Below are 13,628 nucleotides of genomic sequence, written 5' to 3' on the forward strand. Positions count from 1 at the left end.
TGTACCCAAAACATACACAGTGCCAACATGTACTGCTTTATATTTAGGAAGTGCACTTCTGCCTGTAAAATTTCTGTGTTTAGTGAAAAGAATAATAAAGCTAGAGCTGTGGGGATATATTTAATTCAGATTAAGCTGACTAGTAATTGTTTCTGGAGCACCACAGGTAGAAAACTAATGCATTTCAAAATTTGTTTCATCTAGCTTATTTAAGCACAAGACAAAATAACTTCTTTAGTAATTTGTATTTATTCAAGTCAGTGCTAAAGTGACCTAATTTTTCTCATCTCTGCTAGTGTTACATGGGCAGGTACAGAAAGTTACCCAGGTGCTAATTGATGCAGCTGCAATACAGTGTATAAAGAAACAAAAACTATTTGAACCCTGTATTGACCTAAAAGTAGAACATTGTGGAACAGAGGAAGTTTCCATAGAAGGATGGAGGCTGGAAGGGCCCCCTGGAGGTCACCTGTTCCAACCCCCTGCTCAGGCAGGGCCACCCAGAGCAGGGTGCCCAGGCCCATGTCCTGGTGGCTTTTGAGGATCTCCAAGGAGAAGACCCCATAGCCTCTCTGGGCAGCCTGTGCCAGTACTCCGTCACCCACACAGGAAATAAGTTTTTTCTGAAGTTTAAATAAAATTTATTGCATTTCAAGTTGCAACTGCTGTGTCTTGTCCTTTGACTGGGCACCACTGAAAAGAGTCCAGCTTGGTGTCCCCCAGGACCCCCAAGTCCTCTTCCGCTATGCTACTTTCTGGGCAGCTGCCCCCCCGTGTGTTCTGGGGACTGGGGTTTCTCCTCCCAGTGCAGGACTCCGCACTTCTCTTCGAACATCTGCAGTACACGTGGAAACAAATCAGTAATAGGTAACACTTATGGCACTGATTACAATGCAGTTCTCTCAGTTCAGTGAAAAGAGCTGATAAGAGTGTATTTTGTATGTAAGATATTTGCATAAAACATAGTGCTTTCTCAGAATATGGAAGTCGGACTTCATGGACTGCTGTCCAAGGAAAACAAACAAAAAAACTACTTTTTAGTGATATAGGTCATGTGGGATGCCTGAAAAGTCTTACAAAATATATAATAACTACCAGTATAAAGGACTTTTTCTGGAGACGAACAATAAATATTTTCATGGAAGATGTAACATTGAAGAGAACTTGAACTCTTTGTATTATGTAGCACCTATGAACAACAAATTAGGAGTTACTCTGCGCCTGCTCTAATTGACTGCAAAGTCATTGTGGTGCTCAATAGCAAAGTTATTAAGGTCTATTAAGATCTTTCATCTCCATTTAGATATCTGGCTGTCTCCAGCACTGCAGTACTCCACAAACCAGCATCCTTTAATTCTTTTATGAAATCATGCTTCTGTTACAAATGGGAGGGTTCTCTCTGAGCTGATTGCAAAAGCGATGTTTTAGAATAAATGTGCGCTAAAGCTTTTTTACATTTTTTTTCTTCCAGGAAATTTTAAATTAGAAAACCCGAGGCATTCTCTGTTGCAATTAAGTTCTGTCCAGCTGTTGCTGATACCGTCTGAAGTGCTCAGATTATTTAGCTGGCTTATAAGTGTGTTACTGAAATTGGAATACGTGTTGATTTAACAGCTGACCCCAAGCAGCAGAGCAAAAGTCGATTTCTTTTCATTTGTTTGGACTTCATAAAGCTTAGTAACATTTCACTGTAGAAATTCAGAAGGCTTTGTGCCTTCCAAAGGAAGGCAGAACACAGTGCTGTGTATCTGGTACTGTTCAGTCCCCTCTGTTCACAGATTGTGGTGATGTGAGATTGTTCAGTGTGTGCTGGGAGGGTGCCTCAGCTGCAAATTAAAGAGAATACCTGAGGAGTCAATGTCTGTGCTTGCACTATCCTTAACTCTCTCCGCAGGTCAAAAAGTGATGCGTTCCTAATGATTTGGGTTTTTGTGATCAGTGCCATAGCCTACAAAGAAAGAGCTTGCTTAAGGGGGTTGTTGAGCAGGAGAGGGAGCACCATAGAGCAGCTGCGGAGCCTGCTTCGCTCAGGTCATGCACTACAACCCTGAGGGGAAACTGTGAGGAGCTGCTAGGCCAGGGGGTGCTGCCCTTGAAAAGCTGAGCAGCTTGTTCCTCCACTTGTGTGAGGGTATCTGGAGAAGGGGAAGTCTAGTGCTGCCTTGAAGAAGAAGGGTAGTTGGTAGATGGGTAAGCCAAGGTTTCACATCTGAAGGTCTATAGCTTGTCTTATAGTATTTAAGTTTCAGCCCATGTCCCAGACTGCTTCCTACTGGTATAGAATGCAACAAGAAATGGGGAAATTGAGTTGAGTGTGATAGCAGTATCATCACTAGAATGCTACAGTGATAATTTCATGCATATTTTCATTCATGCATGTGTTTCTCTTACATATTTTGACACCTATTTTCCTCTATTTTTTTGCTAACCCAAAGAAATTCAATTTTCCTGGCTTTGAAAGCACCTTGACAATCCCATTCTTAACTAGCTGACTTTTAATTAGTCAAAATATCAAGGTAGACGTGGTCCTGTAGTCCTTTGCCTACAGGAAAGCTGGGGAGGAACTCCTTGTCAGGGAGTGCAGTGATACGACGGGAGGTGATGGCTTTAAACTAGAAGAGGAGAGATTTAGGTTAAATATTAGCAATAAATTCTTTACTGTGAGGGTGGTGAGGCACTGGCACAGGCTGCCCAGAGAAGCTGTGGATGCCCCATCCCTGGAGGTGTTCAAGGCCAGGCTGGATGGGGTTTTGGGCAGCCTGGTGTGGTGGGAGGTGTCCCTGCCCATGGCAGAGGTTTGGACTGGATGGTCTGTCTGTAAGGTCCCTCCCATCCCAAACCATCCTGTGATTCTGTGGTGAACTGCAAGCTCAGAGCTCAGCTGGCATTTGGGCTTTTTCCTGCTCGCTGTCCCCCTCAGGCCTCAGAGCCAACAACAACTGATGGTGGAGGAAGACCGTGGAGCCCACAGCACATCTGGACAAGTGTCTTGCTCTTTAGAAGACCCAGTGATGGGGTGGGAGGCCAGCTGAGGCTCCCGTGACGATGGTACAAAGCTACTCTCACCAACACTTCTCTGCCGGGGCATTTTTGCACCACCGGTGCTGTGAGGAGTACCTGTACGCACTTGCTAGCTGCTGGTCTTGCTGGTGAAGGCATTGCTCTGTCCTCTATCAAGTCTGCAGTGCAATTAATTAGAAACAAATAGTGAAACCTAAGCAGATCAGCACAGATTGCTTGGTCCCTATGGCAACAGCGAGCTCACTGATGGATTGAGTTCTGCCCGCACTGTCTGAATCTCAATGCCCTCGTCTCAGTGATGTGCAGCTGTGAGAACGAAGGAAGCACGCAGGCGGTTTAGCTGACTTTATTTCAAGTCTGTCTTTCTCTGGGGGGATTGGAGATAGATACGTAAATATTGGGCTGGGGGAATTGTCTCTTAACAGGATCTTTTTTAAAGGACTGAAAGCTGCTGACAGCTAAGGGACCTTTATACCCCTAATCTGATTTTTATTTATTTTACTTTTGGAGTTGCTTCACTCTGAGTAGTAAGATCAAAGTAAAACTTCTGGGAAATCTAGTTTTTCCTTTGCCAAGGTAGAACACTGGAACTTTTTCCACTATAATATTGAAGTAATTGTGTGAATGACCGTCTGTAAATACACTTATTTCAGTATCAGGTTAATATGAATGTATTTATCCCAGGGATAAATCTTGATCACTGTTGTTTACTGTACCTTTTAGGTGCTGCTAAATCCAGTCCAGCTTCTAAACCAGGATCAACACCTTCTCGCCCATCTTCAGCAAAAAAAGCTGCACCAAGCAGCTCAGCATCCAAATCAGATAAAGATTTGGAAACTCAAGTCATACAGCTCAGCGAACAGGTAAATTCGCTTTAGGCGTGAAATTAGATGCATTTATTGTCACAGACAGGCGTGAAATCTAATATTGCCCTCTGCTGAATGATATCCTCCAGAATTATGAAGGGACAAAAGATTGAAATAGCTCAGCTGGGAAGAAAAAAGAGATTTATTGTTTAAAATAGCATTTAACAGAGATGACTGGTGTTGTGCCAGTAATTCTAAAAGGAGATTTTAGGAGTGATAGGTAAGTCTTACTGAAGTATGAGAGCTTCGTTACAGATAATTTTACTAATTAGATTTTGAAATATATCTTTTATTCCACGTTTATAGGAAAAATCTCAATACTGTCTTTGTTCTTGTGTGCTACAAATTTGAAACAAATCACTTTAATGTGTCATTGTGGAGAAGACAAGCCTGTTTGTAATATCAGGGTATTAGAGAATTGCAGCTAAACCGAGACTAGTTCATTGCACTCTGCTTTCTGGAATGAAAGATTTCAGAAGGTAATATGCCATTTTAAATTTAAAAATGTGATCTACCTTTGTGAAAATACTTAATAAGTAATATTCTGCAATATAATTAATAAAATTTCAGAATTTCTTGTGTTGTGAATGTGAGGCCTTAATTTTCATTTATGCTATTTGTGCTCTGACACTGCTCTGCCATTCTTGGACATAAAAGAGTGTCTGCACTGGACATAAAGAAATAACCTGAATCTGGCTCGAATCTGTGCTGTCAGGATGGTGTCAAGGCCACTAGTATAAATGAGACCTGACTCCTGTATTTGCCCAAGATGGAGGAAAATGGAAAGGAAAAGATTCATATTTTAGAGCAAGAGCTGCCCAGCAGCTGCATACAGGAAGAAGTCATTCTGGATCAAGTATAATTTTCCACAATTACAGGCATTTCAGTTCCAGACTCTCATTGACCTGAGCAGCACAGATTTCAGTTTGGGCACTAACTGCAAGTTCTTGGCTACTGTTACGTACTTGAGGTGATGATGGATAGCCACATCCCAAACAAGATGTACTGCAGATTCAGTGGGGAATTCTGAGCAACAGCAAACTTCCAAGTGGGTGTTCAGTTGTTGCTTGCTGTAACAGAGATGTTTTATATGTTGTACAAGGAATGGGCGTATATATTTCTGATGGAATCTTTATTCTATCATTGTAAGTGGAGTTGAAACATTTAAATGTGGGCTTAAATCCGTGACATTTGTGCTTAGAAGTCAAAATGTGTTCACTTCAGCAGGAAGAGTCAGTTGGGATCTCAGCAAGATAAAAATATTTGATCTTTACTAAAATATAAACAGGCAGTCACTATCACATCCTTGCTAATGTATTCCTAGCAACTTCTATGTGTGAAAACCTTGAGCTTTATATACAAATAACCCTGAGGAAAACTGATGATTTTCCCCATCACCAAGGAGAAAAAGAAATTTTGAAGATTTGGAAAGTTGGCGTTTTAAAAGTTAGATTTTTAAGAGACCTTTTCTAGCTAGAATGGTCTGGGAAGCTCATTTTCCATTTATAATTACTTGTGCACCCCAGGCATATAACAAAAGCCAAAAAAGCTATGCTGCAAACAGCTTTGAGCCAGGTGTTTTTGATCCTCAATCTGAATATGCTGGAAGACCAAATTGCCCATTTTTCCCCAGTCTCCAGCAACCAAGGGACGTATGGGCAGGAGCCATTTATATTCCTTTGCTGTTTTGATTATTAGTAAAAGTTGTTAAATGGCATCTGTGAATATCATTCTCATGTGGTTGTAACAGGCTTTTTTCAGCCCTCATGAATGGCAGCTAAGGGAGATTCAGACATCCGGACTTCTGTGTGACTTGTAGTGGAAAATTTTAAGTAGTGGGGATGTCCATATACTAGATTTTACCATAGGGTTGCTTAATGAGCTGTTTGCAATAATTGTAAGCCATCCGTAACATTTGCTTGTTTAATGGCCCCCAACAATCTTAAAAGTTTCTCTTAAAATGGTCGTAGCTATTGCCCTGGTCTGTGCTAGTAAATTAAATACTTCCAAGGCATGTTGCTGTGCACTGGAACTTGGTTATCCATAACATTAAAATGGCACAGTGGTCCCTGCTGTGCTTTTGGTCTGTGCGAACTAACACTCTCCCAAAGGGTTTCTTAGCACAGCTAAGGCAAAAACACAGACCAGGAATCATTACGCATGGAGAAAGGACCTTTATCTGTGGAGAGTGGTCCCAGGAATAGTTAACTGGATACTAGTATAGACATAATTTCTGAAAAAAAAAGCATCATATTAGCAGCATGTTTATAACAGATACTTAATTTTCAGTCTGGTTATGTAGTCCTGTCAGGGATCATACCACCAGAGGAAAGAGCAGTTGCCTTTGCATGGTTAACTGGATTGCAGAGTCTGCTTCTGGTCCAGAAACAATGCATGGGGGCTAACATGTGCTGCTCCTTGTACAGGACGAGCCTCTTAGGATGTTAATACAAGGAAAAAAGCATACAGATGTGCTAATTATCCTAAGGATTACCAATTAATGTGTCACAGACAGCTAATATGTAACTGAAGTATGTCTGGTTTGGCTGTATCAATGTTTACTGAGTATTGTGGTTAACTGTGTGCATATATGCATAGATTAATGATTCTGTTTCTTAAAAACGGAGCAAGCGTGATACAATGAAAACAAAAGTGCCTTCATAGTAAATGGGTCAGAAGGTAAGACTGCCTGCACTATTAACTGCAAATGTTTCAACTGAAGTTCGTTGTTTTCCCAAGCTCTAGCTTGCACAGAGCAGGAGATCTGGAAGCAGTTAAGTTCTTGTTCTGTCTGGATGCAGGAGCTGCTCCCAAGGAATATGTTGCTGCAGATCCAGAGGACACGTCTTAAACGTGAGGAAGACCTCACATTTAAGTAGGATACATATCTGTAGATGAAATTACTGTACACTTTTGTTCCATTTTACTATTCATGCTTTCTGTGACTAAATAGTTAATCTTAAGGTGACTGGTCACTGTCAAACATAGATTCAAACTGTTAAGGGAAGACTTGGGTGTCAAACTCAGGCAGCTGCTAAGGAACAGGTTAGTACGTGAATGAGATGCCCTGAGATCCTGCCCTGGCAACAGGTCAGGTCTGCTGTCTGACACCTCTAAGAGTGCAATCAAAGGTCAGAAAAAGGCATCGCTAGCTCAGCAGTTACAGAAAAATGAACTTATAGGGTTTAGTAGGTTGTCAAAGCACTGCTTGAACTCTGCTGATGTTTGAACTGGTGAAGGGAACAAGTTAGCTTGCAGTAGAACTGGCAACACAAACTTTCTGTTAAATTGTCAGTTCACTCAAATCACATCTGATGCAAGTTAATTTTATTTAGCATATTTTCCTTAGAAAACTCATTTCATAATATTGCAGGCCTTAAAATGTGGATGCTGATTCAGCAGTAATTTGGACATGATTAGGGTCAGCATGTTTACTGTAGGCAGCTTCATCCCTGATTATTTCTGTTGCTGGATATGCTGCAGTCTTCTGAACTTGAGAGCCACTTAGACATTACACTGATCATGTATGCCCTGTTGTACAGTGGTTTGTTTTGCTCCCACAAAATTCTTCTTTTTTCAAGCACATATGTATGTGTAAATGTATATGTATGTATAAAAATATATTGTGATATCAGTCACGGTTTATATGAAGCCTAATCCTTAATAACTGGATTGCCCATAAATGATTTGCAGCATCGCAGAATCACAGAACAGCTTGGGTTGGAAGGGACCTTAAAGATCCCCCGGTTCCAACCCCCTGCCATGAGCAGGGACACCTCCCACCAGACCAGGTTGCCCAAGGCCCCATCCAGCCTGGCCTTGAGCACTTCCAGGGATGGGGCATCCACAGCTTCTCTGGGCAACCTGTTCAGTGCCTCACCACCCTCTGAGTGAAGGATTCCCTCCTCACATCTAATCTAAATCTACCTTCTTTTAGTTTAAAATAATTCTCCCTTGTCCTGTCATCTGACCAAGCAAAAAGTCACTCTCTGTCTTTTTTATAAGCCTCCTTTAGGTACTGAAAGGCTGCGGTGAGGTTTCCCTGGAGCCTTCTCTTCTCCAGGCTGAACAGCCCCAGCTCTCTCAGCCTGTCTTTGTAAGAGAGGTGCTCCAGCCCTCTGATTGTCTTCATGGCCCTCCTCTGGACAGACTTTAACAGCCCCACCTCCTCCTTGTGCTGGGGGCCCCAGACTTGGACGCAGCACTCCAGGTGGAGCCTCACAAGGGCAGAGCAGAGGGGGACAATCACCTTGCTCAACCTCTTGGCCACCCCTCTGTTAGTGTAGCCCAGGATGCAATTGGCCTTTTGGGCTGCAGGCACATACTTCTGGCTCATGTTGAGCCCTTTGTCTACACCAGAACCCCCAAGTCCTTCTCTGCAGGGCTGCTCTCATTGAGTTCTTTTCCCAGTCTGTGCTCATGTCTGGGATTGCCCCAGCCCAGGTGCAAGCACCTTGCACTTGGACTTGTTGAACCTTTTGAGGTTCACATGGGCCCACTTTTCAAGCTTGTCCAGGTCCCTTTCGATGTCATCCTTTCCTTCTGTTGTATTGACTGCACTGCTCAGCTTGCTGTCACCTGCAAACTTGCTGAGTGTGCATTTGATCCCATTGCCTGTCACTGATAAAGATTTTAAGCAGCATGGGTCCCAAGACAGGCCCCTGAGGGACACCACTCATCACCAGCCTCCACCTGGACATAGAGCCATTGACCACCACTCTCTGGGTGCGGCCTTCAAGTCAATGCCTTATCCACCAAATAGTCTACCATTTAAATCTGTTTCTCCAATTTGGAGATCAGGATATCATGTGAGACTGTGTCAAAGGCCTTACAGAATTCCAAGTAGGTGCCATTAGTTGGTCTTGCAGTCACTCCATCACAGAGGGCCACCAAACTGGTCAAGCACGACCTGCCTTTGGTGAAGTCATGCTGGCTGTCTCAGATCACCTCCTTGTCTTGCATCTATTTTGACATTGCTTCCAGGAGGATCTGTTCCATGATCTTCCCAGACACAGAGGCAAGACTCACCAGTCTGTAGTTCCCCGTGTCTCTCCTTTTTACCCTTTTTAAAAATGGGAGTGACGTTTCTCCTTTTCTAGTCACCAGAACTTCACCTGACTGTCAGGACTTTTCAAATATGACGGAGAGAGGCTTGGCAACTGGATCAGCCAATTCTTCAGGACACTGGGATGCATGTCATCAGGCCCCATAGACTTGTACCTGTTTGGTTTCATCAGGTGGTCTCAAACCTGCTCTTCACTTACAGTGGGAGGGACTTTGCTCCCCCAGCCCTCATCTAGGGGTTCAGGGAAATGAGACGTGCGAAGCCTGACCCTCAGTGACAATTGAGGCAAAGAAGTTGAGTACCTCAGCCTTCACCATGTCTGTCATTACCAGTTCTCCATCCTCGTCCATCAGAGGGGGCACACTCTCCTTGGCCTCTCTTTTCTGAGCAATGTACCTGTAGCATCCCTTCATGTTACTGGCATCCCGTGCCAAGCTCAGTTCCATCTGTGCCTTGGCTTTACTGATCCCATCCCTACACATGCAGATGTGGTATCCCTGTCCTCTTCCCAGGCCATGTGTCCCCGCTTCCACTGCCTGTGCGTTTCCTTCTTGCACCTCAGTCTGACCAGCAGGTCCTTGCTCAGCCATGTCGGTTTCCTGCTTTGCCCGCTAGATGTGTTACACAGGAGGATGGAGAGATCTTGCGCTCTGAGAAAAGTGTTCTTAAAGAGTTACCAGCTCGGATCAGTTCATCTGTCCCTAAGGACAGCTTCCCAGGCGATCTCATCCAATAACTCTTTAAATAGCTGGAAGTTTGCCCTTCTGAAGCTAAGGGTCCTGACTTTGCTCTTTGTCAGCCCCATATTCCTCAAGGTCACATTGTGCAGCAGTCCCAGCAGAGAAATCAAGACCAACAGTATAACTTAAAGACTCTTGTGTGGAAGGCTGCAGTAAGAAATGATGCTTGAAATTTATGATATTTTTTTTGATTGAGACAGCACGTTAATCAGACCAGAAAGTCTACAGTACCTCCTGGTCACTGCATGCTGCAGCAGCCTCAGGGTGCTGAGACACAGGTCTGTGACGGTTCAGCAAGTGGGGAGGCAGCAAAGAGGTGAAAAAACAGCACAGCAGCACTTGCAACTGACCCTTTTAATTTCCTAACTGGACCATTTCCCTTTATGAGCTTTTCTACTAGCTCCGCATATTTTTAGGCGAGGAGATGCAGTAGGTTTCCAAACAACTGCACATTAATCCAGGCAGAGTAATGCAATTCCTGTGCTGAATGTTTTATTAATTACCATTACATTACATTTCTGGCAGCTTTATTAGAAGCCAGATCTTAAATAGCTCTGACTCTTCAACTGCTGCTTTAGGTTTCAGCATAAAAGAACATTGAGAAAATTGACCTCTGAGGATCAAGGTTAAGAAGTATCCACGAGGCATAATGGGGAAGGCTGATGTGCTGTTCTTTGTTGTGTAATATTCGGTCTAGCACTTCAAAAAGTGGAATTTACTTTCTGTGAATATAAGCTATAAAAATGAATTTATATTTAGGGTGGTGGTTGGCATGCATAATTTTAACCTGAGTTGTTTTGTCTGTAGTGCGCCTCGCAACTGATGCACCATGTACTGGTTTGTATGCAGGTACATTCATTAAAACTTGCACTTGAAGGCGTGGAGAAGGAAAGAGATTTCTACTTCGGCAAATTAAGGGAGATTGAACTTCTCTGCCAGGAACATGGGGGAGAGAATAATGACCTTGTCCATCGGCTAATGGAAGTCCTTTATGCTTCAGAAGAACACGTAAGTTCAAGTTTACTGTGTATTTTATTGAGACAGAAGAGCTTAATTCTATAAAAGAAATTATTGACACAGTATTGGGTCATGTCCTATATCTAGGTCAGCAGAGCAGTAGCAGCTAGGATTTCCATGAATCCTCCCCCCAAATGGAAGCTTGCTTTCACAAACAGACTTTGCAGCTTGGGGAATAGACTCGGGAGGCCGGCTGCCTTTTGCTGCTTCAGCGTAGGTTTTGTTTTCTACTTTTGCCGAAGTTAATCTGAAATGGGAGTGTGTGTGTCACAATTTTAAATTGATTTCATGTGGTCCTGAGACTTAGTTTTGTTTTGCTCCTGCCTTTCTGCATGAAGTGTTTTACTCGTGTTCTTTAAGGTGTTGAGAATTAAAAAGCAGGGAAATTCTCAGAGAGGTGCTGTTTAATGTCTACAGCTGTGAACCTTCTCTTTCCCATGTGGCAGTGTTGTAGTACGTACAGTGCAGGTTGCCAAATGCATAATTATATCCGCAGAAGTAATGCTCTTTAGCATTTTTATCCTGTTGCTATAGGCAAAATTCTTGAGTGCAAACCCAATAATCCTCTATTACCAAAATTGCAGAAATGCATTGTCTGCAAGATTAAATGAGAATCTCATTGCATCTTAGACATGGCACTGTAGACACTGAACAAAGCAAGAAGCTGTAAAGGATACTGGCTAAATTCCTCAGATACACTCAGGGATAATGATTCAGTAGAGATTTAGCTGAACTACTGCTATTCATGCTAACTAAATCCCTGTGTGCGCTGTTCTGATAATTGACCCCTCAGTCTCCACTGGACGATAGCTTTGGCTCCAGAGCGTGTAAGCATCAGCCTAATCTCTCAGTAGCCCTGTGGCACTGTAGCCTTTCTTACGTCTGTTCCCACAAAGCTGCTGCCACAGTAGTCAGCTGACTTAAAATTTTATATCAAAAGTTGTGCTGAAGCGGCTGCTAAATCGCATGCTTTTCTAAAATGGACTAGTAGAGCACAAGGGAACGTTGGGTGCAAGAGGAACACAAGCTTGTCGCTGACGGAGGCCTCTGCTCAGATTAGAAGTGACAGGGGAAAGAGGATTTGTTCAGTGGTGTGGGGTGAGTGCTAGAGAGGAAAAGGAGGAGGAAACCATTATTTTTGCAGGAGTAAACAATCAGACAAATTTGCCAGACACGTGATAACAGGCTAAAAGAATTACATGCATATAGTGGTCAGAGAAATTGTCTTCTGGATTCAGGAACAGTGATTTATTTATAAAGCAAAGCCAGAAAAATCCCTCTTCTCCCTATACCCCTACCACATCTGTCTCTGGCTTACATGGGAAGTGATTCCCAGCCAAGGAATGCATTAGCTGCATTTCTTCCTGCAGTTTTCCTTGCTGGCAGCACGCATTACAAAATGTCCTACTTCAGTCCACATCTCGCTGTGCTATATGCTTACTCCCTCCAATACTTTTCCTGTTGAAAGCATCGTCAGTGCCTGCGCATGAACTAGATACATGAGCTGCGCCATTATCTAGAATGTGCTTCCAGTTGGAGGCCGTGGATGTCACTTCAGCAGCAGCAGTGCCCTGACCTCACAGAAAAGAACGCAGAGGTCATTCCCCACTCAATTTTTTTCTGCCTTTCAGTGTCAGGATTCATTTCCTTATCTTCTGGGGTACACATCCCCTCTTCAGCTTAGTAGACAGACTATGGTTTGCTGAAGCAAGACCCCAGTGTGCTAAGACTGAGAACCAAAGATGGTGGTTACCTTGCTGATGCCTACTTCTTGCTTTCATACTTTGCTGTCTCATCAGCCTGCTTTGACTCTAAGTTCTCTTTCTCTCTCTCTCTCTCTCTCTGTAATGAAGTTGTTCCAAGTTAAGTTCTCGTATCTCTCCACACTTTGTGGGTTAATCCCTTGGTAACAGCAGTTTAGATTTCCCAAGCCCCAGATGGGAAATAGCCCCAGAGCACAAGCTACTTCAGCATTCCTGGCTTCTTGCTAATAAGTTCATGGTAAATCCAGCTTAGGTTGTTGTAATCTCTGTTTCAGAGTGTCTTAAATATTCAGGGCCAAGTAGGAAGACAAAAGTTTGCACTGATTTTCAGGATTCATGGCAGTTATAAATGATACTGTGGCCCTGAGGTTTCCCTCCAAGGAGGGAGATGTGAGATAATGCAGCTCACACGTACTGCACAAGTCATACCTGACCGAAGCCTTTGTACTTAAATATCATGGCTAAGTTAAATTTGTTTTCAGTTCACTCCTCCAATAACCATTTCACAGTGATCTCAAACTCTTCCTTCATAGCTGTAATTTGACAGGAGTCTATTGTACTCGTCATAGTGATCATGTCCTATTTTTCATGCCAACTTATTCAGAAGGGACAAGTCTCTCGATATTCCCTAATTTTGTGTTACGCTTAATTTAATCCTCATAAAAGAAAAATTGTGGACAGCACTTCAAGTGCTCAAGTCTCCCAGTAGCTCGTAGGTCCCCCATGAGACTTGTAGGCTGTCAGGTGAATTCTATGTAGAATGACTCAGCATACAAATACAGAGTTTAGAGCTTACAAACTATCTTCTCCAGACGTTTGATCATTGTAGTATTGCATTGAAGGGATTATTGTCAGGTTCGTGTTAAGGGTTTGGTTTTTTGTATTTTTTTATAATTATTTTTTCAGAACTCCAAGTCATAGCACAGTTTCAACCAAGTGACTTCATGAGCTTGTTTCATTTAATTCATTAAAGGCTAAGTTTTTAAGACTTCTTTTTTTCCTTTATTTTGGTGGGGTTTTGAGCCTCACAGCACAATTATCAACCTGTGTGGGTTCCTTGTTTTTAGGGCTCCTCCTTCTCCCTGATACAGTTCTGTTCTAAATCTCCTCGCTTTGCTTATGCAAGAGGGATGTTGTATCTGCTAGTTGCATTTAA

General features: G+C 42.9%; 1 protein-coding gene across 6 annotated transcripts in view; it reads left to right on the forward strand.

Moving 5' to 3' along the window:
- MAPRE2 (microtubule associated protein RP/EB family member 2) overlaps positions 1 to 13,628 on the forward strand; it is an 88,934-nt gene that overhangs the window by 69,863 nt on the left and 5,443 nt on the right. For 3 of the 6 annotated variants that reach the window (XM_035319126.1, XM_035319130.1, XM_035319127.1), the window contains 3 exons: positions 3,745 to 3,884; positions 10,542 to 10,700; positions 10,797 to 10,922. In XM_035319126.1, coding sequence (XP_035175017.1) covers positions 3,745 to 3,884; positions 10,542 to 10,700; positions 10,797 to 10,922 — 425 coding nt within the window. The remainder of the gene's footprint in view (positions 1 to 3,744; positions 3,885 to 10,541; positions 10,701 to 10,796; positions 10,923 to 13,628) is intronic. The other 3 variants (XM_035319128.1, XM_035319129.1, XM_035319131.1) reach the window with 1 other exon arrangement.

Source organism: Oxyura jamaicensis, chromosome 2 (assembly GCF_011077185.1).
Source record: "Oxyura jamaicensis isolate SHBP4307 breed ruddy duck chromosome 2, BPBGC_Ojam_1.0, whole genome shotgun sequence".
NCBI classification, from domain to species: domain Eukaryota; kingdom Metazoa; phylum Chordata; class Aves; order Anseriformes; family Anatidae; genus Oxyura; species Oxyura jamaicensis.